At 36.3% G+C, this 12,995-nt stretch overlaps 2 protein-coding genes across 2 annotated transcripts; both read left to right on the top strand.

Annotated features, from left to right (window-relative positions):
- The first annotated feature begins 4,869 nt into the window (after positions 1–4,869).
- Positions 4,870–9,944, top strand: LOC140240681 (ubiquitin-related modifier 1-like). Its single transcript, XM_072320434.1, has 5 exons — positions 4,870–4,940; positions 6,113–6,183; positions 7,673–7,754; positions 9,147–9,195; positions 9,745–9,944. The coding sequence occupies exons 1-5, from the start codon at positions 4,891–4,893 to the stop codon at positions 9,811–9,813; spliced, it is 321 nt and encodes a 106-aa protein (XP_072176535.1). The 5' UTR covers positions 4,870–4,890; the 3' UTR covers positions 9,814–9,944.
- Positions 9,821–12,995, top strand: LOC140240679 (ribonuclease P protein subunit p20-like). The gene has a single exon (XM_072320433.1). The coding sequence runs from the start codon at positions 9,947–9,949 to the stop codon at positions 10,379–10,381; it is 435 nt and encodes a 144-aa protein (XP_072176534.1). The 5' UTR covers positions 9,821–9,946; the 3' UTR covers positions 10,382–12,995.

Below are 12,995 nucleotides of genomic sequence, written 5' to 3' on the forward strand. Positions count from 1 at the left end.
CCTTTGTCTCCCCTAGTGACAAAGTTTATTGGGCATATACTTAAAAAAAAAAGATCATATACTCTTGCTCTTCCCCGCGACTGATTTGTGTTATGTTTCGCAGCTGCTTATCCAGGATATCGTCCGAGTTCGTTTTATGACAGGATCTATGCATATAGATAAGCAAATCTTATTAAGGCCAATATGACGTCATCCTTCCCAGAGCGGAGGGGATAGCCCAAACATATTCTGACATATAAAAGTCGTACAGCACGTACAGCCTATAACTGCCAAGTATGTCAGCATATTATTCATGCACTTTTCTATCGCTTAACGATCCAGACTTAAGTGATCATCACTCTAGATTGATAGGGATCGAAAGATTTTGGCGCAAAATGCTCCGGAAATCTGAAGAGAGGTCGCATCGACGTAAAAGTGGGAGGAGTCTAACTTCACTGCGGATGATTCGGCGTAGGCCTGGTGTCATGTTCTGAAAACTGTGTCATCATTCCCAGACGTCAAGTTAAAAACAGATTCAAAGCAAAGCAAAGCAAACAGAACACAGTTTTTCAGTCTACTTTTCTGTTATGTCAGCAGATTATAAACCCATGGTGCATTCAGAAAAGAAAAGTGTTCCTTCAAGTTGTTCCATCAATCCTTGCAAGTAAAACTAAGCTCCAAACTACAACAGTGAAATTTTGTATCTTTGTGGCTTTAAATTGTCAGTTTGTTTGTCAGTTTGTTTGTTTTTTGTTTTTCTCTGTATGAAAGAAAGAGAGAGAAAAGGAGAGCAAGAAAGAAAGGAATAGGAAGGATCGGAAAGCTGCTCATCTCTTATTCATGTTACAAAGTGTATGTTCTAAAGCTAAAGAGTTTAAATTGTATTTAATGGAATTTATTTCCGTTAAAAAGTCACATAAAATCATTGCATATACAAAATATGTTTCTGTTCCATACATAAAATGAACGGAAGGATAGCCCTATTCAGCTATGTTTGTCATAACATCTTTTTTTCCAGAGGGGTCCTAGATGTTAACAACGTTGTGGTACACAAACTGATAATCACATGAATTACATAATAGTGTACATTAAGATTAAGATTAAGATAAAAACAATATTGATGGAAACATACGTCTGACACCTACCACTTGAATCAAACAAGCTACAACCCCCATCACCCCACCATTATGACCCCCCTCCACGTCCAAAATTTACCTTAAGAAAAATTTATATCAATCAATTAAAGCCATTTAAATATTATGTTGGTCGATTTCCTTAAGAAACGAGTTATATAAAATTAAGGATTTAACGTCACAAGGTAAATCGTTAAAGTAAGAAGCTCCAAGATATGAAATCATTCTTTTACAAAAATCGATGCGAGGCTTTGGTAAGGAGAGATTTCCATCGGAGCGTAAATTGTATGGATGTGAAATGAGTTGAAATGAATTTTGCATATACGGTGCACTGAGATCATTTAAACTTTTAAGTTTGAAGTTTTCGAGCAGATTATCCAATACGAATAGTGAGAACAGACGTCATAGGTTCAACAAACTTGTTTATTGATGACTTCCTGCCATGTAATAATAAGCCAGTTGTACTTTTTTTTTTCTTGGCGGATGTCATGTCACGTTTGAGAGAACATCGCGTGCCTTTTTGTTGAACTTTCTTTGTATGTTTCTCATTGCTTTCTTTATTCGCTTTTTCTTTATGCAAGCATTCCTATTTCTCTCCTTTATCATCATTATATTTGTCCTTCTTTTACTTTTTATTCTTCCCCTCCTTTTCTTTATATCCCTTTCTCACTTTTTGTTGATTTTTCTGTTTTTCTATAGTTGATTTTTTCTTTTTTTATATGTTTGGACAGTCATTTTTATCTGCATATCGTTTGTCATCCGCTTTTATAGTAAACAGTGTAACAATTGAACTAAACGGAGGAAAATTTCGATCTTCGTCAGCTCAACAGATTGACAAAGGAAATGCAAGGAAGTTCCACCAGATTCCACTCACAAATAAAGCGCAACCCCAGTAGCTGCGGCGGAAATGCGACGGCTTTGTCAGTGGAGTGTACGTGATTCGCAGTTGCCGCTGAATCAGTCATGTCAGTATACTCAATACTTTCATCGCACTAAGAAATGTAACACCGCAGCTAGTCGAGGAGGATTCTTTGGCGGAAAACCTGGAATCATTTTGTTTTCCGTGTGTTATACAGAGCAAGTATCGCTACTTTACCCAAATATGGCTGCAGAAAACTCTTAGGTATACAAAAAAAAAAATAGTTGCATTTTCACCTGCTCATCACCACAACAGCCCTCCCTCCCCCTCTCTCTCTCTCCCTCTCTCCCCCTCTTCTCCCTTCCCCATTTATCTTACTGTCTCTATATCTGTAAATGTCTTAAAAATAGTTTATGTTGTAGATTCCAAAACATTGACATTATTTTTGTGATGCTTATCAATACATTGTATTATATTCGAAAATTATTACAGTTTGATATTGATTATGAGAATGAAAGCCGGTGATCTATAAGTCCATTCTTTGACTGCAAGATTTATTGTTGACGACGCTTTTGACGAATGATGACAGTGATGATGCTGATTGTGATGATGACGATGATGATGATTATGATTATGACGACGACGTGGCTATACACAATTTGACAACACTTTGTGAATGCGCGATGATGCATGGTAACAACAAGAGCAATCATGTATTATCGAGTCATTGTTGTTGTTGTTGTTGTTGTTGTTCTTGTTGTTTTTAGTTGTCATCAGACCGCGCAGCGATGGAATAAATGACCAGAAATGAAGACAAAGTATAACAGCATGCGCATGGAAAGTATAATGTCAAATATATTTTCGATATTAATAACCTCTGCAATATTGTTTCCTCTGTATTAAATTCTGCCAAGCCGTCGGCCGTAGGTTTCACCTATATTGACAGTGGCGGATCCTGAAGGGGGAGCACCGGGCGCGCGCCCCCTCTTTAATTTTTGTTGTTAAAACAAATGAAATAAAAAGAAAAAAAAATTAAGGGAGCTATGCGCCCCCCCCCCCCCCTTTGTATTCATGGATCCGCCCCTGCTTGTGGAGGTAATCATAGTAATATGCAGTCCGTTCTTGAACGATGCGTCCTAATGGCTTAGCGGCTATGAACCGGAAACAATGAAAGTGATTATGACCCAGGATATTATAGCTCAGTGCGGTATACCTCTGGTCCTTGTTTTCTCATCATCGACAGTACACATTGTAGAGGACGTGATAACTATCGTTCTGTGAAAAGGAAAAGTAATTAATATCATCTATTGTTCTACGTTACACATTGTTCCATTTATAGCACACCGAGATCATAATAAAGGAGTGTATTAAAACTATAAGAAATAAAAGTTGCCAAGGACTTTTCTATGAGAAAATCGTCATTAATGATAGAAATACAGCTAAATAGAAAAAAGGAGGCAAAATAGACCTCAATACTTTTTGACTAAATTCAGTCAAAAATAAGAATAATTTATTAAAATCTAAAAACCACGACATTTCTTTTAAATGTAACGAAATGGCAAGCTTGTTGGAGAGAGATGCAGGTCGACTGTTTTAGTGCTTCACAATTTATCATTTCTTCTTCACTAATTATGCGGAGATACTCGCTTTTTGAAATATAATTTTTCAGCAGCATTGTGAATGATATCACTAACGCACCAACTCTACTGCTTTGAATGAGAAATCGGGACTACTATCATAAACACCTTGTGACATAGTATTATGTACCGGTATTTGTTTTGTTTTGTTTTGTTTTGTTTTGTTTTGTTTTGTTTTGTTTTGTTTTGAGTTGAGACTCCTCCAGTTGAGACTCCTCCAGTCTCAACTGGAGGAGTGCTCTAGCATATGGAAGTGCCTGGATGGGGTGAATAGGGCGAAGGGGAAAAAAAAAATGCATACTTTATATACGCTTATTTTCTCCTGCAATATTTCATTTTTTTTTTGTATTAAATGTATATATTTTATGTATGTATGGTATAAAACGTATGTTATATATTTTATGTATATATTTTATGTATATATTTTATGTATGTATGGTATAAAACTTATGTTAACTTATTTCATGATTTATATTCTTCATTTATGCACCTCTATCTTTATGTATGTCCGAAAACAAATTTTATGTATATTTTATACATGACAATAAATTATCTTGAATCTTGAATCTTGAATCTTGAATCTTGAATCTTTTGTTTTGTTTTGTTTTGTTTTGTTTTGTTTGTTTTGTTTTGTTTTGTTTTTCACGTCTGCGTGGGCACAGTTCCTCTAAGAGAAAATGGCATGTCGAAAATAAGTTGTATTTTTTTTTAAGTGCAAAAATTTGAAATGGAAACCATTCTTCAGTGTTCAGGAAGTTGTAGCCACAATGATGATAGGTTCGTCGAATTAAAAAAAAGAAAAAAAAAGATCATTGTAATGGCGTATAAGTCTTTAATCAGTGTCATCTTGGTAGCATAATGTTGGAGCGATGTTCTGCCGAGGATATGAATATGCTTTAGGATTAATATAGGGTTAGAGTTTCCTCGGGCCTAGGACACCGAGATCAACTCTAACCCTAACCCTAGCCCTAATCGTAAACTGAGTAAACTCTAATCCTTAATCCTCAAGCACATTCATATCCTCGACTGAGCATCGCTCCAACATAGTTATGCTTCCGGTCATTTTCTACACGTTTATCGTCCTTTTGAAATAAACAGAAATTTTCACAGACCCGAATCTTCTAGGGTATACACAAAGAGATTTTTCAGTCACTGGGGAAAATCTCTTTGGGTATACATGGATTTATTATTTTTTCTTAGTTTGTTTGTATGAGACAAAACGTGTGCCATGGAAAAATGCCAGAGCGCCATCTTGCGACTGAATCACAATTATGACGGAAACATGGCAGCGCCCTGCGCCAATGTGGACTTGCATCTAAATCTGGAATTTAGGTGAATATAAACTCCCTCTCTCACTAATTAACATTTCGAGCAACAAAACCATGAAAGTAGAACGCTCTTACAGTGGCTGTAAATTGCCATTGTAGGATCTAGATAAGTTTTTGTACCTAGTAAATGTCGGATAAATTTTGGTAGTCCCACTAGTTCAATCTTATGTCTGTATGTAAACCGTTCGGGGCGTTAGACGCGAATAGGAACATGCCATGTGCCCACGCCTCACTGAGCTTCCTAGTAGAGTAAAATATCCCGTTTGCGGCAGTTTAAGCATTGTTAAGAGTTTTTCCAACTTGTAAACAAATCAGGCAAATTATTTTCAACCATTTCATATATCATAGATAAGATTATTCATTAACGCAATTGTTTTCATGAAAGAAATTTACCATTGACCAACGCAGTTTTCATGATTTACCATGGCAAAACCCGGCACAATTTTCGCTGATAAGGGCGATTTGCAACGTAGTATTTCTGCTTGCGGCACGATGTACAATCCCTATGCAATATGCGCGTGCTCCGCGATCTTTAGCTGAACGCCTTCACATGTCTCGCGAACATTGCGTAAGCGCCAATTCCCATTGCGAAAGCACGTGAAAATAGCGTGCGCACATGCATTGGCCGCAAACAAGATCGCACTTCTGGCGGTGCTGTTGATGTCTTTCTCGTGTTTTTCTCATTTTTTTCGATGGTAACATCCACTTTCTGAAAAAAATGGCGGCCCACATCGGCTCGCGAAAATTCTATTTTACGTGAGGATATGTTTTCAAAATCCATGAACATCGAGAAAACGAAAAAAAATCCAGTTTCTTGGACCATTGTTTGTTAACTGTTATGTTAAGAAGTATCAAAAATTTCATTTTGGATGCGATATGTTGTCATTTAGGTGAGAAAATTTCACTTTCGTCAGAGATCGTGCCCATTTTATCGGTTGGTTTTTGTTGATTGCTAGTGTGTTACTGTTAGTATTGTGTAGTGTGCATGTAACAGTGCAATGCTGTGTTTAGCTGTATATCACCGTGTATGTTTTACCTGCCGCGAACGGCTGCACGGCCGCTTACTGACGCAGTTACTCTAGTGTGTCATGAATGACAGGTAGACCTGAACAATATTTTGCTTTGGTATAACTATTGTATAAATTGTAATGTTTTCTTTGTTTTTTTTTTTTTAAGTGGAGGTGCAGAACTTCTGTTTGACAAGGTGAAGCATCATGCTGTCACTCTGAAAAAAGGAGAATCAAAGTGTAAGTGTACTGCAATCTGTAGTTTTCATGGATTATGGGTTTTGCCTTGGCTTTTTTATCATTTTTGTGTGATAAGGCTTGGAAATGATTCATTTGTTTAAATCCCTTTCATCAGTACTTGTAACACAGTACCCTGTGAATTCAGCATCTGACCTCATTCTACTTTTGTGTATGGTGTGCATTTGGTTTCAAAGTTAAACATTCAAAGGATAATTGATTGTCATGTAAACATCTCAACAGGGACAAAAAGACAAAACAAAACAAAACAAAATGGGAAAGACTGAAAGCATGAATTGATGTTTAGCAAAACAATTAGGATTTTCATTCACGTAAAGATGATCTTTTTGGTTTTATAGTGGAAAAAAACCCACTAAATGCATGTATTACCTTCCTTGACATACATGTATCACTTCCATGTATGTTCAAAGGGTTGGCTCTTTGCATCTAAGTTTCTTATTGAAAAATTATGTTCCAGTGGTACCTATCCTCTCATAAGTTTTATGAAATCCAATGCATTTTTTTTTTCAGTTTCAGGTAATGATCTGTTACAGTATAAGTTAGCATCTGATGGAAAATCAAAAGTGTACATGAAAAACTTTGAAAAAGGACTTCACAAAATCAGTATTAGATTTTGAAATTTTGATCTGAAATATGACAGCAGCATACTCCCATTACCGGTACATCTTTCCAAGACTCAGTAGTTAGTCCATTGCTGCCAAGACACATGTTAAACGTGCTATTTTCTGTTTGTTTGGTTGCTCTCTTTTTTTTCTTGTTTTTTTTTTTAAAGGATACCAGCCACCATCCTTTCTGTGTACAGAGATATGTATAACGCCCTCTACATCTGAGTGTCCGTTCCTTACTTATCAAGTCAATAGATTCCTTGCTTATAAGTTAATAGATTGTTAGCAGATTAAAGTACATATATGTTTAGGATGACCAAGGATTAGCAAAACCATCAGAAATTTGTACATAATTACTGACAAAACTTGGTAATAAATGAGCAAAATACATGTACAGCATGTATAATGCAAGAATTTGGTTGAAACTACTTTTTTTAATTATTTTTCTTCATTGCTTCCATATTCATAGGACTTACTGTGAGCTCAAGTTGTACATTAAAAAAAAAAATTGTCCATTTTTTGTCCAGGTTGTTGTTGTTATTAAGGTTGTAATGTGACAGGTATAATTGACTGATAGGATTACAAGGGGCATGGACCAAAAGTTAAATCAGTATGCCATGCTCTGCAGATAGCACGTGTAAGACATTTGGGGGGCATTTCATGAAGTGTGTTGCCAGATATTTTTTTCTGACAAATTTACTCTCGTGGTCAAGCAGATGCAAGGATTTTAGTAGCTTAAAAAAGTTCGTCATAAAAATATGTGACAAAATGCTTGATGAAATACCCTACATTATGAACTTATGATGCTCATACAAACTGGATGTTTGATAGGTATACAGTACATGTAATCTATGTTTCTCATGTAGGGACATTGAAGGGACTGCTGGTCTGGATTAAGGACAATCTACTGAAGGAGAGACCCGAGTTATTCATTCAAGGAGACACAGTGTGAGTATTGTCTTGAGATTATGTTTATTGTTTAAACTGTGGATTACCTGCCTGGTATCCTCTTCACTCCTTAGGTGAAGCATGCATAGGATCCGTACAAAAGTCTCTCGCAAAGATATATGTGAGTGTGCATGTGTGTCTAAATAACTTGCAGATATTCAGACATAAGGAATAGTGATGAATAATACATGTAATTATATATTAATCCAGCAGTCGTGGATGCTTCATTGATACTTAAAAACGAACAGGACAACATTTCTGTGTACCAATAGAAGTTGAAATACTGTGTAGACTACAGAAACAGCATGGCCTGCAACCAAAAAGGAAACAACAAGCAAAAAAACAAGTACATTGCCCTCCCATTATAATGAGCACGGTATAACAAAAATCCTGTCACAACAAAGTAAAAATTCAGGCCCCAAAATTATCATCTATATGTCTTTGTATACTTTACCTTTTCGGGTAAAACAAAATTTAGATATACATGTACAATGAAGGGAAACTGCCGGTCGCAAGGACTTTGTTGTAAGTGTAGCCAGATGTATATGAATAGATGACCTAGTGATATTGGAATCCATGATCTGACATAATCACTGTCTAGCATGAAATAAGTAATGATATGTTTCATATTTTCATATTTCATATTTTGTTACAACTTTATAAGGCCTGTTTGAATAAAACTGTGTTGATATGTATAATTCACTTCCATGACCAAGATGTGGAGATTATTATAAGTTAATACATTGTACATCAGTGGTGGCTTAAAGGAACTGTACAGTACTGGTTGAGGTAGGGATTCATGTTTTGAACATTCCTAAGTGAGATAATGAAAAGCCTCTCATGAAATATGAAAGAGCATGTAATTTTAAGAAGGATTCAACGTTTATTTGATGAAAATTGGTTTTCAAATGGCTGAGATATCCAAAAAAGTGCTAATAATAAAAGGCGACATGCCCCAACTTTATTAGTAACTCTTTGTTTCACCTTGTTTTTGGATATCTCAGCCATTTCAAAACTGATTTTCATCGAATAAACTTTTGATACCCCTTAGAATCGCATGCTCTTTGACATCTCATAGAATGGTTTCTGAATATCTCACAAAAAGTTAAAAGCTAAATCTTCACCTCGACCAGAACTGTACACACCCTTTAAAGTGCATTTTTAAGCAAAACTGATTGTATTTCAATGGCTACCAAAGTGTGTGATAGTCTAATTTCATGTTTGGCACTTTTGAGGTATATTGAAGTATATCAAAATTATGCATTATGTACTCATTGATGCTCAACAGTGCTTCACAGTAATAGATGCAATATACATGTACATGTAATTCTTGTAAGTCTTGAAACAAGAGAAAACCAGAGTTTGTAATATGAAAATGTTGTTTGCTTACAGGCGACCTGGAATATTGGTTCTTGTGAATGACGCTGATTGGGAATTGGTGGTAAGTGACAATAACTGTTTATCAATTGATTCTAAATCATTTCTTTTTTTTTTAATGTGCAGATCTTTCGTCATGAATGAGCTGTTGAGGATTGTGCGGAAATAAGAAAGATGATATGAGACACAATTGGAATGCAGAGGCAGAAAACACAAATCTTGCATATGTGTTACTGTGCAAACTGCTTTCTGCTACAAAACTTCAAATTCACTAGTTTAATTCAATAAGAAATGCATAAGAAACATTAAAAATTATATTGAGTAGTAATAACAATAATGAAATCAGTGTAATCATGATAAAAATTTGGTGATGTTCAGAATGAGATAGAAAGAACATGAAGGAAGCAAAGGAGAAAAAAGAGGATAATAATGGTTCTATCCATTATCCTGCAAAATAATAGAGAAGAAACAAATGTTATGGTAAATAGTTATACATGAAGTGACAAACAATTAGAGTTATTAGTGAAGGAGTCAAACACATTTCCTCTATAATACATGTAATGCCCAGTGATTCTGTTTATTTTCATTTATTTATTTATTTATTCTTTTGCAGGGTGAACTAGACTATGAAGTCCAAGAAGGGGACAAGATAATTTTCATCTCAACACTTCACGGAGGCTAGAGCTACATGTATTGTGTTCTCTGTACTGAGATAGCATCCAAACCTGAAGTGAATCTTGTGACATCGGTCACTGTATGCAATTCAGCCTACACTCAGTTCACTTCGGGAAAGAAGAAAAGGTGACTTTGTGATAATGGCTTCGAATACCAATAAAGAGGAACAGCTTCCAAAATCCAAACCGAAAGTAGACCTCAATAAATCAGCGCTCCGCAAGCGCCAACCTCGTCGCCTGCCCAAGAGATCCAACGACATTTACGTGACCCGGAAGTCAAATTTCGCCGGGCAGCTGGAACGCTGTGAGAAACTCCTTGATGCAGGTGAAGCGGAGATACACATCCACGGACTGGGCGCTGCCATCAACCGGGCATTGAACCTCGCCCTTCAGCTGGAGAGCCGGGCTCTGGGGACACTGCAGCTCGCCGTTAGCACAGACACCGTTGACCTGGTGGACGACGTTGAGCCGTTGTGCGACGATGCTGACTTTGATGTTCGAGAACGTACAAACTCGGCAGTCCATATCCGGCTGTTTCGAACACCAAGTACGAAAGAGGAAAGTGCTAGTGCATGACACTTAGTTGTGACACCATCATGCCATCATTAGTTATGATATGTTTCTGGCAATTAGCCATGAGCAATTGAATAGATTGCAGGGTGATATGAAAATGACAACAAGTGTGCACTCACATCATTGTTCTGAAATTATGTCATTTATGATATTGGGCTTTTGAAATTGAATCATCGCAAATGAAAGCTAGAAGACATGATTGTCAAGGAAGGCAGTAGGAGTGAAAGTTTGTACATTATATGGAAGATGCATATTTCATTAAGCTATCAACAAGATACAGCTGAAACTTATACTGTAGTGCCATCACTCTTGGGTTTTTTTCCCATTGTGTAGTCTAGCGCTGAAAGAAAATAACACCAAGCTAAACCAAATTCCTTTGACCCAGTGAAATATAAGTTTACCCTGTAGAGAATTGTGGAATCAGTTACTATAAATACTAATCTACGACATGGAAAACAAAAATACAATGTGTACCTACATGTAAAAAGGCATACTTTTATGAACCTCATTACACTCTGTAATGTTTATAGAGGGTGATATTCTTTTCAATGTACAAGTGTAAATCATAAGGAGAGCCCACTATGGTATGCAACTTAAATTCCTTCATGTGTGTTTTTCTGTGATATGTACAGTACAACAGTATGTGCGTGAGAAAGAATGGAACAGAATTGTTTGCCATTCATACACAGGATCTAATTTCAGTGAAATATTTAAAGCAGATGGCTTCTGTTCACTCAAGTTCTACAGTGTATATTTGTTACATGATGTCGAGTTTGGGGAAGTGTTCAGTATCCTTTTTATACAAAGGCTGTCAAGTACCAAGCAAGTTTATGATAAACCAGGGTCAGAAATCAGGTACATGTAGACTCTTGCACAGCAGTGAAAAATTATTTCGTGTCAACTACAAGGATATGGTGCACATTAAGTCAATAGAAAAAAAAAAATGTGTCTTTAATAATATTTTATTTCATGTAGGTATGAATCATGTTCATGTATCTGCTTACTATGATTTCACAAAAAGACATTGAAATGATTGTTGCAGTTTTATGTGATTGATCCCAGCAATTCCTCTGTGGTTTCATCAAAAATTCAATAAAGTTTTAAATTTCATCCTGTTCTGAAATGTAAATACATGTACATGCCTCATTCATATTTTCGGGTTGTCCGTCCGTCCGTCTGTCCTTCCGTCCGTCCGTCCTTCCGTCCGTCCGTCTTTCCGTCCGTCCGTAATGAATTTTGTGGACAAGGTAACTATCAAAAGCTGTTGAGGTATCCTAATGAAACTTGGCATGTATGTGTATTAGGGGGTGAAGTTGTGCCTATCAACTTTTGGGTGCACGTGCTCAAGGTCAAAGGTCAAGGTCAAATACATAAAATTTCACTATTTCCACCATATCTATGCAATGCCTGAAGATATTTTCTTGAAACTTAGTGTATACATGTATTATCCAATTTAGATTCTCTGGTGAAAGTTTGGGTCATGAGGTCAAAGGTCAAAGGTCAAAAGGTCGAGTAAAAGTATTAAAACTTCTTTTTTTTTTCTCTGTAAATTGGAAAATTGTTCAAGGTATCTTCATGGAACATAGTATATACATGTACTGACTGGCAGTGATTATCTAGAGAATGTAGGGTTCATGGGGTCAAAGGTCAGGGGTCAAAGGTCAAGTGTAACACTTCAAAATTTTACTTTTTCCCTCATGTTCATGCAATGCCAGCAGGATTATTATCTTTTTTTACACTCGGTGTATGCATGTGTAACCTAATAGAAATTCTCTGGAGAGTTTTTTTTTTTTTTGCCTCAAAGGTCAAAAGGTCAAAGATCAAGTGAAAGTGCTGAACTAACTTTTTCCTCCATATTTCGGAAGTGGCTCAATTTATCGTGAAACCTACTGCATATTTATGCATGCTCTACCTGAAAGTGATTATCTTATGAATTTTAGGGTCAAAGGCCAGATGAACATGGTAACAATTTACTATTCAGTACAGAAGTTGCACTTTTTCTCCATACCGGTACCATGAAAATTACTCAATGCATAAATGTATGAATGGCTCAAAGTCAAGTTAAAGTCCTTAAATCCCCAAATACATGCTCTCCTATTCATCCAATTAAACCAAGGTCAAGGAAGGTGAACATTCAACACATTTGTGACAAACTTGTCATTTCAATATTTTGCCAGTTTTGTGAAAATGTAATCACACATTGTCCACATGTACTATCTAGACCTATTAGGAGAATCATGCATTATGGCGGAGGCATATCAGTCGCCATAGCGACATTTCTAGTTGTATATCTGTATTAAGAAAAAAATCATAAGTGGTTGTTGTGACTGTGTGGTGTGTATGTGTTCATTTTTTAATGTGTCTGTGTGAGAAAGTTGTTGAAAAAACAGGAAGAAATAGCAGTAAGGAATATTGAGAGTGATAAATCATGGTTATGTGATGAGAACACAAGAGGGAGCTAGATTAAATGAACAAAACATGACTTTCAGTACCAAGCGTAGGGCACAGCACTGCGTTGAAAAGTTGGTGTGCATGTGGGGTGTATACAATGTACATGTATTTAATGTAGATCAAGGTATACACTGTAGTTCTCATATTATGACATCTACTATTAACT

The sequence above is a fragment of the Diadema setosum genome, chromosome 17 (assembly GCF_964275005.1).
Source record: "Diadema setosum chromosome 17, eeDiaSeto1, whole genome shotgun sequence".
Lineage (NCBI taxonomy): Eukaryota > Metazoa > Echinodermata > Echinoidea > Diadematoida > Diadematidae > Diadema > Diadema setosum.